Raw genomic sequence first — 27,864 nt, 5'->3', positions numbered from 1 at the left:
AGCTTGGCAGCTGGGGCTGGCCTGCCTCCTGCCCCGCTCCCGAGCGGGGGGCCCGCGCCGGTGTCCCGGGGGCGCGGCGGCGGCGGCGCTCACAGAGAGGAGCCGTGGCAGCGGCGGCCGGGGGCAGCCGGCGTGTCACCGCCTCTATGATGAAATTCAAGCCGAACCAGACGCGGACATACGACCGGGAGGGCTACAAGAAGCGGGCGGCGTGCTTGTGCTTCCGCAGCGAGCGGGAGGACGAGGTGAGCCCACCGAGCCGCCGCGCGCGGGGGGCGCCGCGCCCGGCCCGGGCCAGGTTCCCGTTCCGCCGCCACCGGCGGGACCCCTTTGTCTGGCCGGGAGGCGCGGGCGCCTGCCGGGGGACACCCCCTGCGCACACAGTCATGCCGGGGCTCCCTCCGCCCCGAGACGGGGAAGGGGGTGACACGCCAGGGCCGTGCGGGTTCCTGCCGGCCGGAGCCGGTGGCGGGCGGTCACCGGGCGGTCCGGTCCGTGCCGTGCCGGGGGCGGGGCGGGCGCGCCTCTCGCCCACCATCTTGGGGCGGCGGGGCGCGCGCCCACGTGCGCGGCGCCGACTTCGTGCGCGGCCCCGGCGCCCCTCGGCAGGGAGGGGCAGCAGGGAGGGGCAGGCAGCTCGCTCGCTCCCGGGACACGACACGAAACGACACGACACTGGCTGGAACTCCAGGGTTATCCTTTGTGTGCCCGCAACGCGCGGAAAACCGGTTAATGTATAATGGCGCGCGGAAGGCAGGGCTGGTGTGTCACCCTGAAGGCGAACTCTGTGCCCCCCATGGGGTAGGATAATAAAAAAGTTGTGCTTGGAAAACTCTGTTTTCCCACCAAGAGAGTAAAACAGGGCTTGGAAATATTTTGTCAGGATGCTCGGTAGCCGGAGGGGTGGTGTTGCGGGTTTGGTTGTAGGAGGTAGCACTCACGCGGGGTTTTATGTTGCAGCAGAATCGGGAGGTGGCAACAAAGTTGCCCCGTGTTCCGAGCCAAGGTCAATGGCACTGCCCCTTATCTGGGTACTCGGCTGATGGTTTCATTGCAAAATTCGTTTATAGGTGGGTCTCAGGCTGGAAGCATACCACTTTTTGATTTCTGTTTTCATTTTGTTGTTTAGTAGCTATGAAATAACTACAAAGGTTAGGGCTTGGGCTTTTTTCTCCCCTTTATCTATATGCTGGAAGATGTTGGTGTCCTCTCCAAGCTGCCAATACGGCAGATGTCTTGCTTAAATATCTACTAAGCAATATAATGCAGCAGGGAGAGGCCCGATCTCAAAATACGGACACTGGGGTTTAGGCAGAAAAGTCTGTATGGTGTTCTAGTATATGCCATTCCCTTTGTGGTATAATTACAGCCTTGGGACCATGCTGATCAGCTTTTCCTAATATTATAAGGGAGAAAGGCCCTCAGCAGGAATCTTGCAAGGTTTTGCTATTGGTCTAGCTTTGCTTTGGTTTCTGATACTCCAGCATGCTTCCCCATTTATGTGACTTTAGTATTTATTTTTGAATGCTACTCCAGCTCAGACTTATTTGGAGTTCAAACACTTCAGCCACTGTAACAGCTTTCTTGCACCAACTGAAGTTGGAAACTCATTGTTGAGGTCACCTTTGTCAGTAATTTCCATTCATTCTTCATTTCCTGATGTAGCTTCATGTTATTCTCCTTTCAGTCTTGCACTGGCTGCTTCAAAATACTGTTGTGTGTAATAACATCCTCTGAGGCTAAGGATGATGGTAGCAGCTTTGCTGGGCTGTAAGAGTGGGTGCAGACACTTATTGGATTAGAGTCCATTGTGGTATTGCAGATAGAGTACCTGTATGGCTGGCGTGAGGCTGGGCTTTGGCATCATGCAAGTAGACACACTCAAGGGTGAACTAAATGGGATAACACCTCTACGTGTGTAGAAACAGTTCAAATTGCTTTCTGACAAGTTATTTCCAAGCAAGCAGTGACAACAGCTTGAACTTGCTTAGTAGCTGTTTCCTAAGTGCCAGCTTCACTTGTATCAGTACAGAACCTATTCCTTAGAAGTTTGATGCCTGAATGCTGTTTGTGATTAACTTGAATCACCAGCCACGTTCCCCAAATTGGCTGGATAAGGCTTGCTTCTGTGTTCTTGAACACTGTTGTCCTGGTAAGTTTCTGTGTAGATCTACTTCAAACTCCATGTAAGTATCTTCAGGGTTTCCTTTCTAAGTCTCTAGAGATTGTACCACTGACCTGCATCTCCAGAGTCTTAAAGTGCAGGATGACTTCCAGTATGAAGGAACACAAATGTGGTACCTGGGTGACTGCAACAAGAGGGGAGCAGGAGACTGCTGCAGAAGCTATTGGGTGCTGGGGAGGAGAAGAACCACAGGGCAGAATAGATTTTGTAGTTATTTTGATTTAGAGGATTACTACCCCATAAGCAAATAGTTGCTTGACATTAGAAGAGAGAAAATAGAACAGACAACTGAAAGCAATTTTTAGCAATATATTTCTTTTTAAGAGTCTTAAAAGCAAGAAATCCAAATCCCAAGTTTTTGTTTTTGTTGTTGTTTTTTTTTAAACTAGAGATACTGTCTGCAAGACTCAGTAGCTCTTGTTCTACTTTTTAGCTGATTAGTTTCTCTCTGGAGGAATGAGTATCTACAGCAATCTTCTGATACAAATCCTAGAATTAACCTGTCTTTCTAGTTCCATTCTGACTGTCAGAAAGGCCAGTCTGTATCCAGTTGTGCCTGTGCTTTAGCTTCTTTTTCTCCTTTCTCACAATTAGCTTTCTGACATATCTGTAGACAGCAGTCATTCCTTTCTTAGCATTTTTTATGAACTTGAAGTCTTAAAACCTTCTCTTAAAACTGGTTTTCTCTTTCGATAATCATGATAGGTCTTGCATCTCCTTCAGTTTGACAAGCATATTTTTTAACGTGGGCAACACTTGTGGTCACTTTAGATAGCATCTCACTGTATTGTGTAAAAGGTTACTAATACTTCTCTAGCTATAGCAGGAAAAAAAAATTTAATAGGACCCATCTTTGTCATGATAGTATAGCTGTCATGTAGTCTTCTTGTGCTCACTGGTGATATCTAAGTAACTTGTTCCCACTTTTTGAACTCTCAACTTGGACCAGAAATTCACAGTATTTTGTTCTTAACTGAATGTGATCCTTCTTTTGCAACTTCAGCTTGATATCCCCTGTTGATATCATGACTTATGGGTACTGCCTCTCAATTTAGAGACCCACATTTTCAGTAATAGCTTTTTATGCTCATTGACAAAAATTGGGCAAGTTACTAAAACATTAATGTCGATTGTTCATCTGTCAGAATCTGCTTGTTATGGCTTCTTGGTCCATTTTCTAACCATATTGCACTTCTTATGCTACCTTTGTATCTTTGCTGATGCCAGTGTTACAGCTGAGTTTTCTGGACAGTGAAGTAACATGTCAGTTGAAAAACTGTGGTAGCAAAGGATGGGTTTGACCAAACCCATCTTTTACATTCCATTGTACATCCATTTATTCTGTTATTATTATACATCTATGCATCTACTTATATTTGTTTTCTGTTTTCTTATTTATTTCTTAATTTGAAACATGGGTGGGCTGTAGAATACTGCTGAGGCAAAAATCAGTCTGGTGGTTCCTGCATACAGTTTTAAATACAGCCACTGAACTCCTACTCTCTGGCTACAGCATCCTGTCCAGTTAGACTTACCAACTTTGCTTCCAAACTTAAAATTGTTAAGTCAGTTCTCTTGAGTGTTACAGGCTGGAAACTGGTCTTGCCCGCAGTCCTGCAATCTGTCAAAAGCCTCTGCTTTGTCTTGAGAGCTGGTATTGTAGCCGAAAGTACGTACCTGAAATGATTGATGGTTGTGCAGATACACCACTGTGAAAGTCCTCCCTTCCTGTTTCTTCATCTTCAAGTGCCTCCACACGTAACACTTTAATGCTGTATAGTCCCGTTTGGTTTACATTTTGTAGCCTTCATGGTGTGATATTGTATGATTTAAAAAGAAAAATATCCTAGAGGAAGCCCAGATAGTCAAGTAATGTGGCCAATAGCTTTGGGTTTTTTTGAGTGTTATAGGAGATCTTAGCCTGCTGTCATTAAAGTGTTGCCCGATTTGGTCTCAGTGCTGTTGGGCTGAAGAGAGAGCAAGATGGCTGGATATGAGCTTAAGTGCTGGCTCCTTTTGTTGTTCTTAATGGAAATAAAACAGTAATTGCAGGCATTATCTGCCCTTTGAATGAAGAAAAAAAAAAAAAACAGAAACGAAGCAGGAGAAATCCCATGAAAAAATGAAACAAGGCTATGTGGGCATGAAGTGTGTGGTGGCTGCAGGCTTTTTGCTTTGAACAAACAAGAAGCTGTTAGATGTGTGCAAAAAGCTGATGGTATTCAGCAGGCTGGGATGGGCTGGTGGATCGGTATATGAGGAAATGCAAGTTTCTCTTGAGCAACTAGGAGTGGATGGCAGCTTTAGAACAAGCCTGCTGGAGAGCCCCTCTTGGTACTGTGAGGACCAACTGCTTCCACAAGTTGGAATTGCTTATGCATTCCGTGTTCTGCAAACAGTGGTTTTACATAAAATGCTGCTGTCTTGGGGTCTGGGCAGAGGGTAGACAAGGAAATTCTTTCCTCTCAAAGCAGAGAACAAGACAAGCCTTTAAAGCAACCAGAACAAATAGTAATAAACATAATTTTTCTAGTAATTTGGATAACTGAAATAATTTTTAAAGGTAATTTATTTTTTTTCCCTATCAGCTACATCTTACTTATACAAATTAATGAGCGGTTATTTTTATCTTGAATATAAACCTTGAGTGCGTTCTTATTATTCTGGCATCTGTAACACTGCTTTATGTAATCAAGTATGGTATTGAAAGCCCTACTTTAGTGTTCAGCCAGCAGTTGCTAGTGGCATATCTAAAATAATTTGATATGCAAAGAAAAGTCTTCAAGCTTTTCAATTTTTAATTTTGCCTTTGTTGTTCAGCCTTGTACATGAGATGAAAACAGATGGCAATGGTTTTCTTTTACTATTGAGACAGTGAGGAAAAAATTGTTATACACTTATGGGAAATATAGATTTTATTTTTTTTTCCCCCTGTAGCAGGGCATACACATGCATGACAACTATTGCCTCTTAACCTTGAGTTAAAAATTATAGGCTCTTAGTATTGTAGCTCCTTTATTGAAGGATAAAGGAAAAAGTAAAGTGTTATTTTTATGTGCATTGGTCTAAATTGTCTGAAAACCAGAAAGACTTGTTGTAATGCCATCTGATCCATAAACCAGGGCCCAGAAGTATGACTTGGCTACTCTGGCAAAATAAGGTGTTCTAGGAATTATTGTAAATAAACCTGCACGGTGATGAAAAATATTTCATACCTTGCTTGGAATTTTTCATTTGGTTTCTTTATCCTTCTATGTAAGCTCTCAGGTGTAAACAAACAAATAATGTGTGCTTTAAAATAACATGGGGTGTGAGTATTTAAGGCCAATATTTAAGGCCAGCCTGGTCTTCGTAGTGATACAGATTACCTGTGATTGTCTAATAGAATATGGGCATATTTTAAAATACCAGAGAATACCTATATCAATATGCATTTCAAATGCACTGTGGTTTTTACTTGTTCTGTCTTATGTCCCTGCCCTGCTAACATATAGGAGGAGTAATTGACATAGGATAATTGCTGTCTTATATTTTCCTCAGCATTTTCTTGATATTTGGACATCATCAGCCATGTGGGGTGAGCAATATGGTCTAGTGGAAGGTGTCCCTGCCTGTGGCATGGGGCTTGGAACTACTGCATGATCTGGGATGATCTTTAAAGGTCCCTTCCAACCCAAACCACCCTTTGAATCTATGATCTGTGTGCTGTAGGGGTATACCAAGGGGTATAGCTTGGAAAATCAAGACCTATAAACAGCTTCCAAAATGGCTCTTTATGATGTGTCTACAGAGACACTGTCTGCTTATGGTGTGTCCCCGCAGGCTCGTATGGGGTTCTGCAGTGGCTAAAGCTTGTGTTAATGTTAAGAAAAGTTGAATGTTACGTTGCTATGGTAGGATTTATGTCAGGTAATCAACTTAGAATACAAGACACTTGTTTTTCCGTGGAAGTAATAAATCCAGCTTTCTGCAGGCATTGCATATGCACCTTGCTTTCACGTCAGAATATTTTTAGACAAATTGCAACTCCTTGCAGCAGTGGAAGCCTGCAGGTTTGGCACAACTGTGGGAATTCATCTGTCCACCATGGCAGAAAGCTTTGGTCTTCATTCATGCATCTTCAGATACTGAAATCAGTCAACCATGACCTATTTTTATTGTGAAACATCAATTATTTTTTTCCCATACCTATGGTATTACTTGTCTATGCCATATGGATGTGTTTAATGGGGTGGATAGTTGCTCAAAGTGGGCTGAGGAGAGAAGGAAACATGGTTGTACTTGTCTAACATCAGGCTAAGATGTCCTGCAACACACTTTATGTCCTATTTAGTAGATGCTATCACTTTGAACTAGTAATATTTGTGTTTAGATAATTGAAAATATGCTTATAGCTTACTCGCACCATCCTAACTTTACTTAGAGGATTTAAACTGGTGGCTAAGTTTTTGTTTGAATTGCTGCAGTTGGCTCGGTGGTTCTCAAAACTTCCACATTACCAGTTTCTGTGAAATAGCAGAGTGGCCAGCTTCTTCAGAAATATATTAAAATCATAGCTAGAGATAGGTATGCCTATATACACACACATATATGCATACATATGTCTAAGTAGGGTTTGTAGACTTGTTTCCTTAAACATCTTTTGTAGATATGTGAGTTCACAGACCTTAGGTTGATGTGTATTTTTTTTCCAGTCTTGTTTGTAGAACACTTGAAAAGCTTATTTTAATTCAGTGGCTTTCTGACTTAGTGCTTAAGCACTTCAGTGAAACCAGTCCTATAAAACTAAATACTTTAAAACAAATTTTTGTCTTCAGAGACGTATGGTTTTTTCTAAGTATCTCAAAGACAGAAAAGGCTAAAAGATAACTTGTACTTGTCAAGAAGTAACCTTGTCATGTCTTTACATGTAGCTGAACCATTCTCAAAGACCTGGAGCTCTTGTTTCTCACAAGTGCTTGGAAGCTGATCCCTTAGTCAAACAGATTTTGTTGCTGAGTAACCAGTAAAGCCCAGTTCTCCTGCTCAAGATTAGACCATGGTTTCAAGTTAAAAGAAACAGACAGCAATATGAGTTTTAGCTCTACCCCTGTTGCATTATGTGTTTTCTCCCTTGGTCTGTATTAGCAAGTAAAGTGGATTAGCAAGTAAACTGGCCCAGCGTGAGAAGTAAAACTTTTTTTATAGGCACTTGTGGGAATTTCCTTGTTTGTTTGCAGTGGTTTTTTTTCAGCCAGGAATCTCCTTTTGCCATATGTCTGGGTGCAAGATCTGCATCCTTCATCACACCATGAGACCTGTTATATCTGATTCTCCAAAGCATACTAAAGCTTAGATCTTATGTTACAGGTGACTTGAGTGTTTGTTGACAAGAGGAAATGTGTTCTGACTGGCATGCCATAGTAGTATAGTGCTGTCTATTCCTGATATGAACACTTTAGCCAAAGAACAAAACAAAGTACTTTAAATAGGCAGAGGAAGGCACTCAAATTCTGAATCACTACAACATGTTATCCAAATATGTGAATTTAATGTGAATTAAAAATTTTAAAATAATATAATTTTATTTGTAAGTTAAAATCAAAACTTCTTCTGAAAAAGGCTGATGTTTCTCTCCTTATTGCCATATAGCCATTAAAGTCAGATCTCAAAGGAAAATTAATTTCCAGATCTAATTTTGAAGTATTATAAAATTATATCTGTAATTTGATCTCATTCATCTTCAGAGTGGGGGTAAAGTTGCACTGATTGATGTCCAAGCATTGTGCTGCTACTTTACTTTGAAAAGTGATCTTTAAGTAAAGTTGGGAGGATATTTCAGACTTTAATATATTGTGTAGACAGAACCCAGTTTTCTGGGATGCGTTCACGATATTGTGCTCAAGTTAACGAGTGTTACAGAATTAATGTATTGCTGGTTAGCCATTCCTCTGCTCTTTTGCCAGTTCCTGTTTGTTTAGGCTAAATTGTTTTTTTAACCTCTGTCATAGCTGGGAACTGTTTTTCAGTCTGTTGTCTTTGAAGTACTTTGCTAGAGGCTCTTGAACTGGCTTAGGCTGATCTGAAATGGGGTAGTTGCAGTTGTGCTTTTCTGCCCCAGTTTGTGCAGCGCTGACCCTTGAATGGCTGTGTCCTGATCGGTGTTGTGTGCGCAGGCTGGAAACTAAGCTTTAATGGACAAACAGTTTTCAGCCAGATCAGCTTCCTGAGTTCATTGTGCCATTGTAAGGGAGAAAGTAAAGATGTTGCAGTCTTGGTTTTTAAAATGCTGTGAAATCTGATCCTAAAGGGTTTTTACTACTTTACAATAACTTTGCGCACCTTATATCTCCAGGTTTAAAAAGTAACTTTGAAAATTTTTGCAGTAACAAATGAGGCTATAAGCAGTCACTCTACTGAGAATATTTTTAGGAAGGCAAATGTTCCTTACTAAATGCTGTCTATGTGGCATTGCTATGGCAAGCTGTAAAGCTCTATTGCATTTTTCAACCTTCTGGTATCCAAAAAGAGGCAATGGCGTTCTAGGACAAGGATACCACGTTAGCCTATAGTGAAACTGAGAAACTGTTTCAGAACTACTGAGGCAGTGATTCTTAAAATAGCAAAAAGTGTTAGATAAAGGAAATCTTTTAACTACAGTAGTACAGTAGCAGGTTGACATACGCTCTTTAATTCAAGATGTGTGCTTTTGCCTAAGAATTTATACAGTGAATTCTGGAAATGTGATCCAGTGTTTGTAAGAGGTGCTTTTCCTTGCTTCTCAATAGTGTTCCTGTGTTGCAGCATTCAGAGTAGTTTCCCAGTGCTGTTTAGGAAGCTCCTAAGCTGAAAATAACTGGAGGTTGAAAGTGTTAGGGAATAATAAAATATTTACTGTTTGTATTCTTCCCTGAGCATCTGTTTATGGCCATTTTAAAACAAATCATAGGGGTTGACTGATCCTTTTGGCTGCATTTGGATTAAAGCATCTTTCTGACTCTTTTAGATGCTTGAAACTTTAGCAGACCAACCACGTAGGCTGTTTCCACATTAAGTGTGTTAAGTTAGATTATATTAACCTCCATCAGAATGGGTCCTATTTTTTTTCTCAGAGTAGGCTTGGATGTTTTCTCCTCTTAATGCTTCTGATGCCTGTGAGGCATCAGGAGCATCTTCAGGATTTTGACACTGTTTTGTACCTGAGAGGTACCTTTTAATGCCTTTTCAATCTTTCCTATATTCTGACCAGTTAAAAGCTTCTGAAATGATTTGTGTGTACTCAGGTTTGCAGACTTGGGAGCTAAATCCTTTGTCTTCCCTGCACCTGCTTTCTCCTTTCCTTCTCTGTGCAGTGTTTAGTAGTACACCTGAGCAGTGTGGTGTTCTTTGCAACTGAGTCGCACATGCTCAGTGGTCTTTTGGGCGCGAGGGGTTGATTCATTTCTCTTGAACATTATTCCTTTTAACTGCCAGTTGTGCCATAAAAAAAGGCAGACTTGCCTGTCTCCATCAGGTAATTCAAACAGCAAACTGGATGTAGCTAGTGAGAGTGATGTAAGGGGAAAAAATGGGTTGTGCAGTGGGGAAGAGAGGGATAGATGTAATTAGGCTGGGAGTGGAGAACTTACTTCTGATGAGAATTACTGTGGAATTGGAATGATATGTTTTCAACTGTAAGCTTGTTTTTCCTTTTACTTCAGGTTGTGGATGACTTTGTTTTGAAGTCAAAAGAATCCGGGGGGGAGGGGGGGAGTTTGTTCTGTCTAGCAAATTTCAACTTTAACTTGTTTTTTCATGTAAGTTGGTTTTAAATACAATTATTTTTGTAAGCTATCTTGTCCTACAGTTAAGGAAGATAGAAAGCAATGATATTTTATATAAACTTAAACCGTATTCTGCTTCTCTAGTGCTTAATAGGAAAAAAATATAATGAGGAATAGCTTGTGGTTGTAATTTGTGCTACTATGAGCTGTTGCCATTTTGGTCTTCTGGAATATATGACTGCTGTTTCACAAGTGTTTTTGACTTGAGAACACTAAACAGGCCAAAACTTTTGCATCTTTAGAAATTTTCAGTTGTTTGTCTGCAGGCTTAGCATTTATAGTGACCAAGTTCCATGATGCCACCTGCACTGTAATTACCTTCGGGTTTTTGGTTAACCATATCATGGTTATGCGTATCAATAGGTGCTTATTACAAGTAGGTGAGCTAGCAGTTACTCCTCCTCACTGCACTCAAAGGTCATTGCTATTTCTGAACTTGAAAGCAAGGTGGAACTTGGCAATAACACTTAGTGGAAGAATTTTTCTTTTGTTTCCTCTTTGCTGAATTTTGCAGCTTTACTTCCTCACTTGGCAGCATTATGGAAAATTATACCTTTACCTTAGTCTTTGTAGTTAAATAAATAGCAGTATAACCAGACAAGCAAATTTGATGTCAATGTCTGTAAACTTTTTGAACAAGAGTTATCAAGAGTAAGCCTTTTTCAGAGACATGAGAGAGGCACTGATCCCTAGCAACTAATACAACTCAAGACACCTTAATCCTTTTTCTGCATTTGGTGATACAGATTTATCTGCATGGGATACAGATTTATCTGCATAGGAAGAACTTTTGCTTTTTTCTTCTGACCCTAATGAGGTTATGATGTAAAATTTGGTGTGTATAAGCCAGACAAAATGCAGGTGTGTGAGATTCTGCAGTCTTCTTTTTCAGTAGACTACTGTAATTTGTGTGACCATGAACCTCCTCATAAAAGACTGGATATCCAGGCAACCTAGATCTCTAAGTTTGATTATCTTCTATTAAGGGAAGATGAACTGCGGGATTTTTGCTGCTGATTTTGTAATTCAGGATGTCTCTTCTGGAGACTTACAGATGGAAAGACCTGAAAACTACATTCACTACATGGAATGAAAAACAACATACCGAAACCAAAAACTTGGAAGTGATTGCAAGACTGCTTGATACTGTGTCTGATACTGCTTGATACTGTGTGGAGTGCTTTTCAGCCTTACTATGCAATCTTGCAACTGCCAGCTGTCAGCTCTCAGCATTTGCAGAATCTGATTACCACCAAGTATGTTTTTGATAGCATACCCCAGGATAGATGCTTCATGTCCTGGTGGCTTCACATGATAATGTTAATGGATAAAAAAAATTGTGCATCTGAAGGTCTCAGGGATATATCTTAGTGTGATCCCTTGGATTCTGTAAAAGCAGAAGGAGAATAAAGCGTAGAAGGAAATATGCTTGAGCAAATGATTCGGTTCCAGGGTTAGTGGAGATATGGATAGTTGCTAAAATGAATTCCCAGGTTGTAATGCTTGGGAGTTCATTGTATATGTAGCTGTAGAGCCTATCTACAAGAGTTAATGTATTTTAATGTTGATTACTTGCTAGATTTATTTGTTTCTGCTTTTTAAAAGGGTAATTTAAAGCTAATAGATGTACAAACCCAGCTTGATAGTCTGTTGATCATATTAGCAGTAGTCAACTACTATATATAAACACATAAAAGATTCCTGGCTTTATGCTACACTGCCAGAATGAGAAACCTGATTTATCCCATAGTAGCAATTAAGAATTTTATGTTTAGTCTTAACTAAAAAATGAATGCTGATTTAAAACTGTTCTACCAAGCTGGGAATGATTTAATGTGATATAATATCCTTTTGTTAATTATTGTTGCTACCTGTCACATGACTGGAGTGAGTGCTAGCTTCATCAGCAGAAAATAATGTGTAATGCTTATATCTGGACTCCCATAAGTGAATTCATAACTTGGATTTTACAACTATTCTTTAAGTACTGCTGACATGGTGGTTCTTTGTAGTGGTACAAGTGCTTCACCTAGATGGTCAAAATTTTTTCAAAAATCTTCTAAAATTTCTAAATTTTTCTAAATTACAATTAGTAGGGCTGTGTATGCTTTGGAAATCTTTTGTTAATGTGAACGAATCCTAGGAAATCAAAATCTTTGGCTGTGAAGATCAAGTTGAGGTGCATTTGTGTCTAACCTTGTTGCTTTTGCTGACTACTCCTAGGTTTTTAGATAGTTGAGTAAAATATCTGAGTTGACTGAAAGAAAACCAAACATTTGGATCAGATGCTAAGAATGCTTCTGTACTAACTCTGCTGTGTTCCTTATTTAGCGTAGGAAAAAAATGGGGGGGAAATTAGTACAGTGGAGAATCCTTCAGTGTAGGACTAATCTTGACTGCACATAAGGTAAACATTACAAGATGGTACCTATCAGATAAGGCTCTTCCAGGTGCACCTCAGTATGTACATGCATTGTTGCATTCACAAAGTATGCAGTCATCTTAATTACACTCCTCAGTTCCTGTAGGTGAACCTACAACCTACTTCCATGAGTGCCAAAGGGACATAGTATAAGTGGTAATCATTTCACTGTTGCTTTCATCAGGGAGTCATTTTCCTACTTAATCCAGCAGGGGATAAGTTTAAAGTCCATAAAGGTAGTTGGTGAAGACTGGGACTGTCACTTCAGTTTTCTGCCACCAGTTAAAACTTTAACCTTTAGACTGAGGTCCTTTATGCTAGTCTTTTAATTGCTGTTAAAGATTTGAGCACTGACCCTGCCCTTATACTCCCCACAGTTGTCCTTTGACTTCAGGGGAGAGTTTATATAAGTATTCCCTAGAATATGAAGCATTTTACTACACAGATGACTGTGTCTTACTAATTGGGATGTGTCTCAAATACCAGTTAAACTGTTTATTTCCGTGTGGTCCTGAATCAAGGTCTTATTTTCATCAACTTCTATTGCAAAATTACTCCAAATACAAGGCATTTCAGTTTGCTGGACAGGTAGATAAAATCTTTTCAGCTCTGAATATTATGAAGGACAGGTCCTATAGACAGGGGGTTTAAATTAGTGCATATCAAGGATAGGACCAAGTTAGAGTCAAATTAAGTGAAATTAAAGTGTCTTGGGAAAAAATTTTTTATTAAATTTAAAAATCAAATTCAACGTGTTATGGTTTTTCCTCTTACATAAATGTTTAAAAGAAGCCAAATTGGAGAAAGGCCGATGAAGTGCTCTCCTTGTATTTTAGTTATGCAATATTGTAAGCGTGTCATGCTAACGTAACACTTCAGTAACATAAAAGGAAGCTCGTTTCAGACTAAAAATTAGAATTATTTTCAGAAGTCCTTTTTTTTTTTTATCCAAAAGATGACATTCCAGAAGAATTAGTTACACTTCTATGTGAAGTTTAACTTCATTAATATCTTAATTTTCATGCTTTGCCATCTATATGATCTGAAGACTTGCTCAGTATTGGAGAGTTGTTACTAGATTTTTGTTGTATGCCTTCATTCCTGTGCGTATTGTCTTCTGTATTTTTCACATTGTGTCTAAACATCCAATGAAAGTGTTTGTACAAAGAGATTGCAATGACATTGTCTTGACTAAGTTGTTTTAAAAAGACTGGATGTTAATTATTTCACCTTTTTTACAACTACTGGTTACCTATTATGTTTCCTTTCTAAAGTCTGCAATCCACCTGGCTAGGTGCATAAGTGCATTGCTGAAAAAGCAGATAGTAGGAATATTCCTGACTTGTGAGCTGTATTTAACAATCACTTGCAATTATTTATAGGTGCTGTTGGTAAGCAGTAGCCGATACCCAGATCAGTGGATTGTACCAGGTGGAGGAATGGAACCGGAAGAAGAGCCAGGGGGAGCAGCCGTGAGAGAGGTGTATGAAGAGGTAACAAAAACAAAACAAAGCAAAAAATCCATCTGCTTTTTCCCACTGCTATCTTCAGATGGGAACAAAGAAGGAAGAGGCAACTGCCTCCTTTATCCAGTATTTGACTGAGACCTATGTGGTTGTCAAATTCAAAGAGCTGTAGTTCTGTGTTAGAACTGGGGTATAGTGTGGTGAGGTGAACTAATTAACTTAGCTTGCTTCCCAGCACTCTTTCATTGCATAGCTAAATTTCTGTCTACCTTTATGAAAACACTTAATGGAAGTGGAACTGTGACTTTATGCCAAATGACATATTCTAGTAGTGTAACATTTCTGTGTTTGTGAAGCAAATGTTTGAGTTGCTAGAATGGACTGAAGATGAACTAACCATCAATGTGCATCTGCATAAAAAAGAGAAATAAAGAGAGCCTTGAGGACATTCCAAGCTAAGCAGATTAGAAGCAGATCTATCTGAGCAGTTGAGAATTTGTATATTTAAGATTGTTTATCTATAAAGAAAGCACCATAGTTTGCCTTTCTGTCTCTGCTCCTATGCCTAGGCAAAACAGAGCTTTAAATTGTGATGAATTCAGGCAGTTTCCCACTCCAGTACAATGCTTAAATTTCAAATTCAAAATTCTGGGGTTTCATTTGCTATTTATTTTTCCTAGGAAAACTGTCAAAAATGTTAAATGTTACTTTAAGCCAAGTAAAACTGAAAGAAAAATCAGAATGTCATACTTGTAAATAGGAGGTATAAGATTTTGCAGAAAGGGGATGCATCCTGGCAAGTGAGTGAACCACAGGATTTCTACTAGTCTTAAACAGTTTTCTCATCCCAGTTTGACTACTGCTATTCACAAAATACATTAATGCTCTTGCTAATTAGTATGTGGAATGATATTTTTTTTATTAGCTGTGCTATCTAGTGGTTTAGTTTGGTTAGCCTTAAGACTGGTTCTGTTGTGTTGTCATGGCTTAGGAACTTGATGTAGATGTGACTTACACCAAATGCTGCCTGCTATTCAGTGTCAAAATGAGATCTCTGAACTGTGAGTCAATGATCCTCCTCCCATCTTATATAGGGAACAGACTAGTTCACTATTCAGTGCTCTTAGCAGCTTTCATGCAGCAAGGTTAAAGCATAAATAAGCCTCACTCAATCAAAGTTATTCTGGACAGTGTTCAGTTCTGCTGGAGGAGCCAATTTAGACCTACACAAGACATACTCAGCTTCCATTTGAAAGAGCAAAGAGTTAGGATTCTAGGAATGAGTTAGCAAATATTTAGGCTTCTAAGCAGTAGTAGCACCTCTGGAGAAACTCCAGGCACTTCCCACTGCCACAAGTTCAATGGGTGTGATTAAAAAGCACAGTCCTGTGCTCAGGTTTCTTGTGAACACTAGTAGTTTTAATTGCTGATCTGACCTAAGGCATAGCCCAAGATGAGCGATAGTAAAGTGCCAACTCCATGTCAAACTAGAGCTGACTGAACTATAGTCATACATTTGAGTTTTTCTCTTTGATGGTGAAGAATGGATGATCTTGAAGGGACTATGCTTTTTATGATAATCTGGAGTACAACACAAAGTGCCTGCCATGTTCAGCCTTGAGCTCTGCTTGCAAGCACATAAAGACTTTTCAAAGGCTAGAGGCTTTAATAAGCAAAAATCATTTGGTGACGTTTGTTCTACACCTTCAGAGTTTCTGGGGTTTAATAGCTTGTGTAGCTGATCAGCCTTAAAAGCTCATGCCTTAAATTAAAATATTCTTGAACTACATATTCTTGAATCTTAAGTGCTTCCACAAGATTGAAAAGTGCCATATTTAAAGAAAAAACAGGTTTATTTAGGGTTTTGAGCCATGAAAATTCATACTGACCTTTCTAGAGGTAGATGTCCTTTCTATTTTTATACTGAGGTCAATGTCACCTGGCAAGCTGGTTACAGTACAGTGAACTGTTAAGAGTTTTGTGAATGAATAAACTTCAAAGAACACAAATTGGCACTGGTTTGACATGTTTCTTCAGTATTGGGTCATGCACAAACTAAGCATTGGTTTCTATTAATTTATTTAAATGGATAAAATCATAGTTTTATAATGGCATTTCTGAACAATAGGAGTGCTGATAGCCCACTGGCTTTGACACCAACAGTAGTGTATTTAAAATCTTTGTTTTAAAACTCAAGCAAAGATCAAATCTACATGGACAGCAGTTGTTTCATAGTCTCCCTGTGTACATGACTCCAGATTTTTTTTTTTCATCCTTAAATTCTGTTCATGTTAGTGATATGGGGTTTTACCTCTACTGAATATTTAGTATGTTTCATTTAAGTTTGTCTGACATTTCATAGGTTACAAGAACTTGACAGACTATCTTAATTATTTAGATACAATAAACATTTACAAACCTGAAAGTGAAGTACCAAAATTAAGTTACAGTATAAAGCAATCTAAGGGTATTAAAGGTATTAAACCTTTTCTAAATGAGGAGCTACTCTGTTAATGAATTTGTAACTTAGTCTTTAATTGCATAGCATGAAAGATGAAAGTAAGTTGATTGCACATGCACTGTTAAAAGAAAAATGACACAAATGAGTGGCAAGCTGATGATGTTCAGCCTTGTCAATGGAGGAGCACCCTCTCACTCCCTTTTCTTGCTCCATCTCACAAAAAACACTCTTGCTTTGTTTGTACTTAGTGGTATATTGAAATGCCCACTAGAAAATATGCAATTTCCAGACCTGTGTGAATATAGCTTCTGAGAAGAAGAGGCTGATCCTGAAGGTTAATCTGGTGCAACAGTGAAAATGGCAGTAATATTATCTAAGACCTCTCACAGGAAATAGAGGAATCGGCTCCAGTGAGCATCTGATGTTTTAAAAATGATTGGATGCTACAGAGTAGGACTAGGTAGACACTTCAGGAATAAATTAACAAAGCACCCTTTCAGCTGAAAGATTATGGCAGATACAGTGAAACACTTTGTTTTATAAGAATATGCAAAAAAGGGGCAGGAATAATCTTGCACTGTGCTTTCAGGAGTGTAACCATTAAAGTACTATCCGACACATCCTAGAGTTAAAAATAACTCAAATTTTTCAGATTTTAAGCAACTTTTTGCCCTGGTAGACTGTTAGCTTAAAAATTAAACTGCAGCATGACTCTTGCTCCATCTACAGGAAAAAGGCAAGTCTGACGCACATCTGAGACTGTAGTACCTCTGGAGCTGCCAGCAGGAATGACCTCCAGGCCAGAAAGATTATGGGATGAAGTGGATAGTTTTCCCTCTTGTGGTTGGATTTAGACTAATGCTAAAATATATGCATGAAATTCAGATTTGAGGTCTTATTTCCATAGTACTCAGACTTCCTTAGGTAATTGTTCTGGGGAAGTGTAGCACTTAATTTAACAGCTTGCCTGTCAGAAGTAGTGCTGGGGGGTTTTCAGAGTTTTCTCCCAAAGTTCAGACTTCCTCACATGCTTATAGCAGCCTATAGGTTTCTGTTTATTTGAAGAACCATATTTTAACAGCCATGGGTACATAAAGACCAAAGGAAGAAGTATGTTTTTATGGGAGGCAAAATGCTTCAAAGCCTAGAACTTAACCAGTGCATTGGATTAGAAGCTTACTAGTGGGAAATGGGGAACTTCATTTGACATTCTGGCGATAAAGCTGAAGTGTTTCTTGGTCCTCTGGCATTTAAATTTGACAGTGATCTATTAAGTGCTTTTGCTAACAAGAAAATTTCCTTCAAGTTCTTATTGTAATGTAGTTCCTTCAAAACGTGTCAAAACTAAGGTACTTTTAAAACTATGAAGATTATTGAGTTGAATATATTACTTTCAGAAAAAAATAATGGGATTTCTAATTACTTTTTTCTAATACCTTTTTACACTTGTGGGTGTAGAGGTTTTCAAAAGACACTGCTGTTTGCAGGAATTATGCTACATTTTGGAGGCATGTATCCTTGGCTAGAGAGTAACTAGACATCAGTGACAGTAATCACATTTATATAGTAACATCTGGTTGCACCAGAGCTTCATTACAAGCTTTGTGGAGTTTTTACAGTTAATGTAATGGAGTTCTTCTAATCACTTCATTCTGAATTACTCAGCTAAGAGTATTTGTTTAAACAACTGATTTCCTTGGAAGGAGAAAGAACAAACTGTTAAATAAATTCCACTTAGAGTAACATTGATAAATTCACATTGTCACTATGGGGTGCTAATAAGTTGAAAAAACTTGTATATGAAAGCTGTTCAGTGTTGATAAACTTAGCTGGTTGTGGTGGTTTTGCCACATGTTAAATACTAGTTGTCAGACTCTCACTTAGCAACTCAGAGAAGCCCTATTCTGTCTGTTGATGATGATATTTTGTCCTTTCACAGTCCTGTTGCCATAGACCTGCCTTCAAAAATCTTTGTAATGTAAATAAGGCCTTGGCCAGGACTTCTAAAAGGGTTAAAGAATATTAAAAGTTTGAGGGGAGGTTGGGATCATGGACTGGGGAGGCAGTTATTTGGGTTTGAGGTGAGGAGTCATCATTTTTTTTTTCTCCCTCTGAAGGAGCATAGTCTCCTTTAGTGCAGTTTCCTAGTACTTGGAAAAGCTTATTTCAACGTTTGAGAAACTTCAGAGTCTGTACTAGCCTTGCTGTCATGCTTTTATGCCATATATTTAAGCATATTAAACAGTCTTGTTCTCTGCTGCAACTTCAGGAGATAAATGAAGTTACAAAACTTGAGCAGCTAAAGCTGCACACTTGGACAGTTAAAGTATAAAAAAACCAAAAAACACTAATCCCACAGATTCACATGTACTTTTGATGGAATAGGATAATGGGAAATTGCTTTTTCTAGTTGTTCACTTTGCCACAATGTAGAAATCTGAAGGATATAATAATTCTAGATAGTGCTGAATGAGAAAAGCAGAAATTGAGAACAGAAGCATAAGTTTGTAGTCTTTTAGGTTCTGCTTCTCTTTTTTAAAAGATACTCTAATGTTGAGGAAATTAGGACAGATTAGTGAAATTTTAATGTTTCCTCATCATGTTCCTTTAGGTTTATAAGTGATTTTTCATTACACAGTGTAAAGCACAAGCAGTCTTTAGTACCTGTTGTTGCATAGCTTACTCTTTCAGACCAAAATAAGGGCCTGCCACTTTTCTAATTAATGTGCTGCCTAATCACTTATCCAGCAGGTCTAGTTATGTATTTCAGCTTCATGAGCTCTACAGGTCATCACAGCAGACAAACAGAATATTGTACGTAGTTTTGCATTAACTTCTTGTCTAGCTCTTGCTCTAGATTAGCAAAGTTTGAGTTGCATGGGCTGAGATCAGACTTCCTTTATCAAAATGGCTTAATAAATATCACCAGCCATCTGCTTTCCTTAAAAAGACAGTCACAGAAAACATTCACTTGTAATACTTTGATTAGACTTATTGCTAAAGCCTGTCCAGTGATTTGTCAGAGGTACTCATTAAAATGTAATTAAGATCCATATGGTTCCTTTATATAAAGATGTAAGACATCAATAACTGTTTCTGGCTAAAGCTGACAGCAAAGACTAAAGATTAGAAAATGTCATCTTAGTGCTAGGAAGCCTTATTTTAAATATCAGTTATACAACAAGCCAAAAAAAAAAAATCTAAATATGGCTTTGTCTGCCAGTAGGCAACATATGCCTTTGTGTCTCAGGCGTATGGACTGAGTTTTGTTTAGAATTAATGGATGATCATAAGCTATGTGTGTTGGAAAAGGCATTATATATTACTTTTAGAAAAGCAAACCTTAGAATCTTAGTAGAAAGTAATGACCACCTGAACTGGGTTGATAAAAATCACTAAGCACAGGCTGATACACACAGGGATTGTTTTAGAATGCTGGAGTAAAACTCTGAATTTAAAGCCTTTTGTAATATTACTAGCTAGAAAAAGAGTTCAAAAATGTAGAGAATCAGGGATGTAAATTTGGATTTCAAATTACATGCCAAAAGCTACACTTTTATATGAAAACCAGCACACGTGAAATCATTATGCTGCAAGATCCATGCAATTACCTACAGTTTAATTTGTTATTGTATTGTGAAAACTTGTACCTAAGTTTCTATGTAAAATAGCAATGGAGTTTCAAGTATTGTGTCTCTAGATCAGTTATTATACTACTTGAAATTATCTCTTGTCCTATCTACTTTCCTGGATTATTTCAGTATTGGATATCATTTATCTATTTAATAAAATACAGTACACAAAGAATGTGGTAAGTAATACAGTATTTTGGTCGGGATGGAAAACTTGAAAGATTTATGCATTCTTTGATCCACTCATTAGGACAAGCTTTTGTACTCTACTACTTGTAAGTACTCTAAATCTAGAAAGTTCAGAAGCAGTACAGCACCATCTAATTAAAACACTTGCTTAAATAGCCCTAATAAGGAGGAGCATGCTAATTAATGTAGGAGAATGGTACTGATGTTTTAGTTTTTTAAATTAATACCGCATGCTAACGCTTTTTCCTGTTTGTTTTGTAGGCTGGAGTAAAGGGAAAGCTAGGCAGACTACTTGGGATATTTGAGGTGAGCTATTTCTTTTAAGTTTTAAAAAACAATGGGTTTTTGTTTGTGTCTTTTTGTGAAAATTGATAAACTGCAACATCAGACTTAAGTTCATTAGTATTACATTCCTATAATTTTGCAATGCGACTGGACACGCTACATTAGACAGGTGACTGACTTCACTTGTTACGCAATGTATGAAGATTTGAATAGGAAAATTTCAAAGTACTTATACCAATTTCACAGAATCAGAATCACAGAATATTCTGAGTTGGAAGGGACCTAAAAGGATCATCTTGTCCAGCTCGTAAGTGAATGGTGTTATTAGCACCATGTTCTAACCAACTGAGCTCATCCCAGAGTCATTTTGGACCTTTACTGGAAAGATTAAATTAGTACTTGGACAACACCTAGATGTAAAAAAAAAAAAAAAAAAACCTAACAAAAAACCTCACAAAACCACAAACAAACAAAAACAAAACAACAAAAAAAACCACCAAAACAATAACAACACTGACAGATTTAAGATTTTTAAATTATCACGCCTGCCTTCTTTGGGGTGCTCTTTTGACTTTTCCTCCCTGGTTAGATTTTGCTGAAACAATTTAACCCTAACTTTCACACAGCTAAATTGATGGGTCTGTATATGAAGTGTATCTCATTATGGCTTTGATTCACTAAAAAGGCTAAGGCTTTGGATAACAGATAAATCTAACCTTTAGCAATCTATGTAGTTCAAAACTTCTATTTCGTAGTGTAAACATCAGAATCAGAGCTATTAACAGCAAGAAGAAGCATGCTAGATAGAACTCTCTTTTAGTGTTAGTGTTGCCCACTTCTGCTCAGGTTCTAGACAGAAGTAGACTGGTGTTAGTAATCGTCAGCTCCTAATACATCCGGTGTTATGATGTTGTGCTGTATGGTAAGTGGAAGTCCCTTAGTCTCAGTTAGGTACAAATCTTCACCCAGCTTTCAGAAATAGTGTATTCCTGACAGGGATTTCCTGTCTGAAATATTACTTAGTCAACTACTTACTAGTTGATACAGTGATATAGGTGTTCCCATTGTGAGAAGTATGGAAGCCATGACAAGCTGGAGAAGCTCCTGTTTGTAGTTAATAGCAGTCACCTTTTTTCTGATGTGTTTTGGGTTTGAGTACAACTGGATGGTCCTATATATTAACTTGTCTGTGTTTTAATTCTGCTGGTCAGTCTGCAGAAGTATTTTCCATTTCCCAGCTCAGACCAAAAAAAAACGCAGGATACCTATCATGTTCTTGCCTTTAAACGAGGGCTGCAAAGGATGGTGATTCATTGGTAATTAAGCTGTATGTTCTTCTGAAGGCATCAACCACCAGCTAGACCAGAAGAGAAAAATCTGTGTTATGTCACTTTTTTAGGTTACTTCTAATTTAAATCAAGGCCCTACTTCAGTTTCACAACATGGCCCCACAGTTTTTAGTACCGCTGAGGAGGCCACACCTTGTGACTTGGGGATGGAACTAAGCAAAGATGGAAATCAATGCTGCTGCTGAATCCTTCTGTTGTAGAACTACAGCCAGAAAGGGTACATGGTATAGATGTATCTATTCCATGTAATAGTGATACTAACAAAGAACTCTCTTAAAATTTTTATTTCCTAGTGAAGCACAACAGTCTAAAACTATATTGAGCTTGTAGTGAAACAGAGTTAAGTAGGAACAAGTAGAGGCACAAGGAAACAACCATCTGTAAGGGGAGCTAGGCCATAACATCTCTTGATTCTTAATATAGTTGTAATTGTAGATGTTCCTAGGTTTTTTAGGAGCTCGGCCCTTTTCCAAGTAGAAGGATGGTTTGATTAGTCAGGCGGCACCTCAGACACTGCCACTAGCCTGCTTTGGAGCTAGCAGGGAGTTATGTCCATGCCAGCCTTGTATGGACTTGGCTGCAGCACAGCAGCCTTGCCCTGAGCAGACCGCCTCTGTCAGTCTGTGTTTGACCTGCCTTGTGCAAAACATGTGCCTTCTAAAGAGGTGTTAGTGCTGCAGTTGTGGCACCCACGTCAAGTGAGCAAGACCTGGTAATGATTTTTGCACTTGTCATGAGTGCAAGCACAGCCTATTTAATTTGCCTCACTTACTGAGTGAAACTTTGTAGCTAACATTGTGTAGATGACCTGGATGACCAAGAACATACTTTGGTCACAACTTCACAATCTTCAAAATTGTTTGCGTTGTCTTTGGCTTGGTTGGGGTTTCTTAGCCTAATAGAACAGAATAGCTGTTTCAAATAAAACTTTTGTTTTCCCATCACTTTGGGTCTCATCAGTACAGAAGTTTGTTTAGTTAAAATAAAAGCCAGGTTTGCTGGCAAGTATCCTTTACAGGTAAGTAATTTTTAATCTTATAGTTGTGGTAAGTCTGTCAGTTTTGCTGAGAATTAAAACTTCTACTTCTAATATTCAAGCAGAACCAGGATCGGAAGCATAGGACATATGTTTATGTTCTTACTGTGACGGAAATACTGGAAGACTGGGAGGATTCAGTTAATATAGGTAAATTAATTCTCTGTCCTCATGCTACACTTATAAACGTATTAAGCAGAATTCTTTCCTTTTTCCGAAGCAACTTGTATAATTTAGGGGGAGTACTAATTCTGTTCTAGAAACTGAAGTTATTGGATGCTGTTCTTCCGCTCTTTAGTACACATATAACTAGGGTTGCTTCCAACACATTGTGTTACTCTTATGTTATATTAGAGTATTCTAAGTATTATGATGGAATAAACATCATTATTACTTCGAGACACAGCTTATAATTTTTTTAAAGGCCAAATACTATACTGCTAAATTGTTTTTTCCTTAAAAAGTAGAATGTTTTGCTGTCTGATATGCTTGATCTTAAACAAGCAGTTTATATATGTTCAAGCATAGTACCTGCAATGTTGTAAAAACAAATGAAAAATAGAATTAATCCCACTTTTAATAATACTGTCCTTGACCTTGTCTGTTTTCAGAGACCTTGAATTTTGAAGGACTGACTTGTAAAAAAAAAAAAAAAAAATGGTCCTAGAATGATCATAGTAGGATTAAGTCTTGAAACTTTATAATATAAACATATTTCTGGTATAAGGTGTATTATTTTCTAAAACTTATGCTAACCTCAGTAAGTCCATACATGGTTATATATGGAGATTTTTGAGTATGTAACTCTGCTTTTGACATCAGACCATCATTCTTCTGTAACTTCATGCATGCATGTTCAGTCTAAAGACTGGTTTTCCGCTAGGCATGACAACGTAGGAAGGCAGTATCAAGTAATTTAAATTATATCATCCTTTTCTCTAATGACTAAATGTGGCTTTTGGAGCATATGAACAGTCATGACTTTCTGTCCTGCATCTTCTTCAAGAGTGTTATCTCAAAGGCTTTATTATGAATTGCATTTTAGTAAGCTTGAGTGAATCTCTTGCATTCATCAGTTCTTTCAACGTCTTTTCACTCTCTTTTACTTGATAACCTCAGCTTCTAAAGAACTGAGAAAAAGTGAATGACTAGATAGCAACTAATGGTGCTGTTTAAATTTTGTAACTCTGTTCTTCCTCATTCAGGAAGGAAAAGAGAATGGTTTAAAGTAGAAGATGCAATCAAGGTCCTTCAGTGTCACAAGCCTGTTCATGCAGAGTATTTGGAAAAACTGAAACTGAGCTGTTCACCCACCAATGGAAACTCTGGGGTTCCCCCTCTTTCAGATAATAACTCCCTATATGTCACTTCTGCACAGACTTCTGGGTTGCCCTCTACTGTGAGATAAACGTTTGGATTACCTTTTTATTCATGCCATCACGTCGGGAGACATCTGTGATCACATGTAGGCATCTGTATAACTGTCCGTTCTAAGTGAAATATGTGAATGTGTCATAATGTCAAATTTATTTGAACGTGTTTTTCTTTTTTAACAATGTAAAATAGTATTTCAGCAAACCAAAGCCATATAGGGATTTTTTTAAGATGCCTTAATAGGCCATTTAAAAAAAACTTGAGTATATAAATTTCCATATCTGCTAAAATAAAATATGCATCTCAGTGGTGTTCAGCTTATTTAAGACTTGTGAGTTTTAGTCAGTAGTTAAAGCTTGAGCAAATAGTCTTTTACTAAACTCTTATTTGGTATCCACAGATGAAGTGCTAGGATCTTAAGCTGGCAGTAATTGAGTAAATGGATGTGCTGAAGGGAGAGATGCATAAGGGTGACTACAATAAAGCACTAAACCACATTCAGCCCGTCAAGAGCAAAGGATACCGACACTAAGCACTGCTTGCCTCAGTTATCCAAAAGGTTGCCTTGTCCTATGCAATCTTCATGTAATGTATAACTAGAGCAAGAAAAATAACTTTGTCTTGCAGCTACCAAAACTTGGTCAACTGATGAACTGTGAGAAGACTTGTGTGAAAAGCATTGTAGATCCCTCTTCCACCCACTTTTTTCCTTTTAATATTGATACATGTTTTGTTTGTGGTATAATTACTCTGCAGGTTCCAAAAACTTTTAATCTTCAATTAGAAGCATCTCATGTAGTGTTCCTGCAGTCTGTTACAATTTTAAAATGTTTGGAAGAAAGTAAGACTTAGCCAGGGGGCACCCTTACGTTACAAAGGTGTCTATTAGCAAGCATGTGTTGAGGTGTCTTGCCCTGCAAGGAGCTCGTAATGCTACGTCCCAGGCTTGGGACAGGATACTTATTACACTAGTAGGGAAATAATACTCCTTTGTCTTATTTAGAGGGTGGGTGTGCTGAAAACCCCAATTTTAAGTTAATTATTAAATTCTTCACCTCTAGTGTTTTAACATCAATTTCTTTAGGTTCTTCAACTAAAAGCTGGCCTCTTGATTAAAAAGTTAGTTGGAATAAATGAGGTACAGCTGACAACTACCCTGTTCTTAAATATTTTTTCCTCTTCAGCCATAAAGATGAAAATTAAATCCACTGTTGGTCTTAATGTTTTTACCATAGGATTTCTCTCTCTCCATATGTGTGTGTGCATGATTTCTTCTACAAGAACACAGTCTAATTCACATGAACTTCCTACTTCTGAATTTTTTCTAGGATGTAAACCCAACTGTACCTCCTTTATATCCAGCCAAAACAGAGGTTGAGGTAGACCACTACCTCATATGTGAAGTTAATTCTGGGTAAAGCTCATTCTCTTATATAACATTTGAACCTTTGTAAATAGTCCACCTAGTAAATAGTGAGTGTAAAATGGAAAATAAATGTAATTTAAACCTTTTGTTACTCAATACACAAATGGTTAACTTCTACTTTTTTAACACAAATTGTGGAAAATGCTGCTATGAATTTTTTTGTGCTGTTACACTTTTTTAGGAAAAAAAGGTTGTTGCCACAAGTTACTCTTAGAAAACCAATTTTGTGCCATATGTAAATGCAGTGAAACTAGGGAGACAGATGATCTGATCTCTTAATGCTGCTCTCTTTGAAGAGGCATAAATACTACTGACAAGAGGCATGAGCCACAAAGCTGAAGACTTCTGAAATGGCAGGTAGGATGCTCCTTTCCATCTCTCTTAGCTCCTGGTCCAGGTCACTTCCAGAACTGGAAAGAACACACAACTGTTCAGGTGCACCTAAAGGTGGAAGTATTGCCAACAGCTTATCCATCCTTTCAGATGGGAGGAGGGGGCCAGGGAAGGAGTGTTGCTATTTCATTAGTGCACACATGGGTATGCCTGCTTTACACTGAACCTAATGCAGAATGGGACACCATTTGCTCAGCTTACTACTTTAAACTATGAAATGCACTGTTTTGCCAGGTGAAACAGGAGAAGGTGGAGTTGAGCATGATGAATGTCTAATCTTCGTTAAAATCAAACCCATGGTGTAGAAGGGTACCTCTGGCTCTGAAGCTGCCTTTAAAAGAGTAAATCATTTAGCTCCCTTTTTTGATCACTTTAATGCTCACTTTTTTGTTCAGTAGTTATTTTATCACTTTAAATTGAGCAAACTTGTACAGGTTTTCTTATAACAAGATTATATTGAGTCTGTGAAAGCAAAAACAAGATCCAGAGTTTTGAGTTCTTATTCATAAAAAAATGTGTTGTCTCCATTTCAGATTCTTGGAATGAAATCAATCCAAGCTTGTATGAGATTTAGTGGTAATGCATGACCTTATTTTGTAACTCTTGAATTATGTATTTGATAATAATGTAAAATGTACAGTGTTGCTGTTGCTAACAAACTCAAGAGTTGATTGCCTATAAATATTTTGATTTTTTTTTTTTGGTCACACACATTTGAGCTGTTCAGTAGTGCCATTTTTTTTTTTTACACAGCATTTGTTGTATAAATCTCTTCAGTCTCTATGCAACCTTCAGAATGAAGCTCTACTGCTTAGTTTGACTTCTACTCCCTTTCAAAGATAAGTGTTTTGTGAATTGAAATGTAAAGTGAAAACACTTCAGTTATGCTACAGGGAACAACTGTGGTAAAGGGACAGCGGTATGGCTTCAGTACTAATGAAATCTGACAACAGAAAGAGTCTGTAAAAATGAAAATAAGAAGGCTACAGTTTTTTCTACTACCTATCAATTTAAATGTAGAAGCATTTTGTTATTACATGAATCTCTATTTTGATGGGCCAAACCTATTTCATACAGAGCAGATTTGGGATTTTTTCTCATGCCATAAATTCTGTACAATGTATCCAGATTTGGTTCTCCTGAGGAGAAAGGGAAGAGACAGGTTGTCATCTTCGTACTGCTGCTTTTCGTGACTGTTAGCTTTTGAGATTCTCATGAGTTAAGGTTGTGGTGGTATCAAACGAAAAGGAGCCTTAAAGTTCAAAACCACATGGAGCCAGAATTAAGTGAAATGGATGTGCTTTAAACAGCACAAGAAATACTGAGCTATTGCAGAGAGGCTGTTCAAATGAAAACTCTTATTTTGGTGCTTACTGCACCCTTGACTTAGCCTAGCATTGTTCTGTTAACAATGTGCTGTGGAAAAAACCTGAGGGACAGACACTTGGGTTACGAAGTAAAAACTGAAGGGAAGGGGGGGAAATTAAGTTGTAAACATTTTGACCTGCTTGCATGGATTTTCTTTCAAGATCGATGTAAGAATTTTGACTTTTTATATTCGAGAAATACCAGAATAAAATCTAAATTAGTCCTGTGGATGATGTAGTCATTCCGTTGCAAATACTCCAACAGAAGTGTTTGTGCAAAAGTCTTCATTCCCATCTAAACTTAATTTTCATCTAATGTTTCCTACTTCTTGCCTTGTCCTTGGACTCAAGCTTTACTTAGTCTGGTGGAAGAGCCATCTGATGGGCTTACCCAGCACTGCTGCCCTAGCTCACTGTACAGCTCTCTGACATAGCTGCTGCCCATAACAAAGAGATTTCTAACTCCAAATCTTTGTG

The 27,864-nt window shown here is 38.3% G+C and overlaps 1 protein-coding gene across 2 annotated transcripts; it reads left to right on the top strand.

Annotated features, from left to right (window-relative positions):
- On the top strand, positions 1-27,618 carry NUDT4 (nudix hydrolase 4). 2 transcript variants are annotated; one of them, XM_027660261.1, is made up of 5 exons: positions 1-245; positions 13,792-13,902; positions 20,419-20,463; positions 22,890-22,977; positions 24,033-27,618. In XM_027660261.1, exons 1-5 carry the CDS (start codon positions 147-149, stop codon positions 24,233-24,235), a joined length of 546 nt encoding a protein of 181 aa, XP_027516062.1. In that variant the 5' UTR covers positions 1-146; the 3' UTR covers positions 24,236-27,618. The 2 variants fall into 2 exon arrangements, with proteins under 2 accessions (XP_027516062.1, XP_027516072.1); XM_027660271.1 differs by having other exon boundaries at positions 22-245; positions 22,893-22,977.
- Positions 27,619-27,864: the final 246 nt, after the last annotated feature.

The sequence above is a fragment of the Corapipo altera genome, unplaced genomic scaffold (genome assembly GCF_003945725.1).
Source record: "Corapipo altera isolate COAL_440 unplaced genomic scaffold, ASM394572v1 1, whole genome shotgun sequence".
NCBI classification, from domain to species: domain Eukaryota; kingdom Metazoa; phylum Chordata; class Aves; order Passeriformes; family Pipridae; genus Corapipo; species Corapipo altera.
The sequence above is the reverse complement of the archived record's forward strand: the minus strand, read 5'-3'. Positions and strand labels throughout refer to the sequence as shown.

Excerpts from the sequence above, each read along its gene's own strand:
- NUDT4 (XM_027660261.1), top strand. The coding sequence starts at position 147 with ATGATGAAATTCAAGCCGAACCAGACGCGGACATACGACCGGGAGGGC. Across the intron at positions 246-13,791 it reads GCAGCGAGCGGGAGGACGAG|GTGCTGTTGGTAAGCAGTAG; the intron begins GTGAGCCCACCG and ends AATTATTTATAG. Across the intron at positions 13,903-20,418 it reads TGAGAGAGGTGTATGAAGAG|GCTGGAGTAAAGGGAAAGCT; the intron begins GTAACAAAAACA and ends TTTGTTTTGTAG.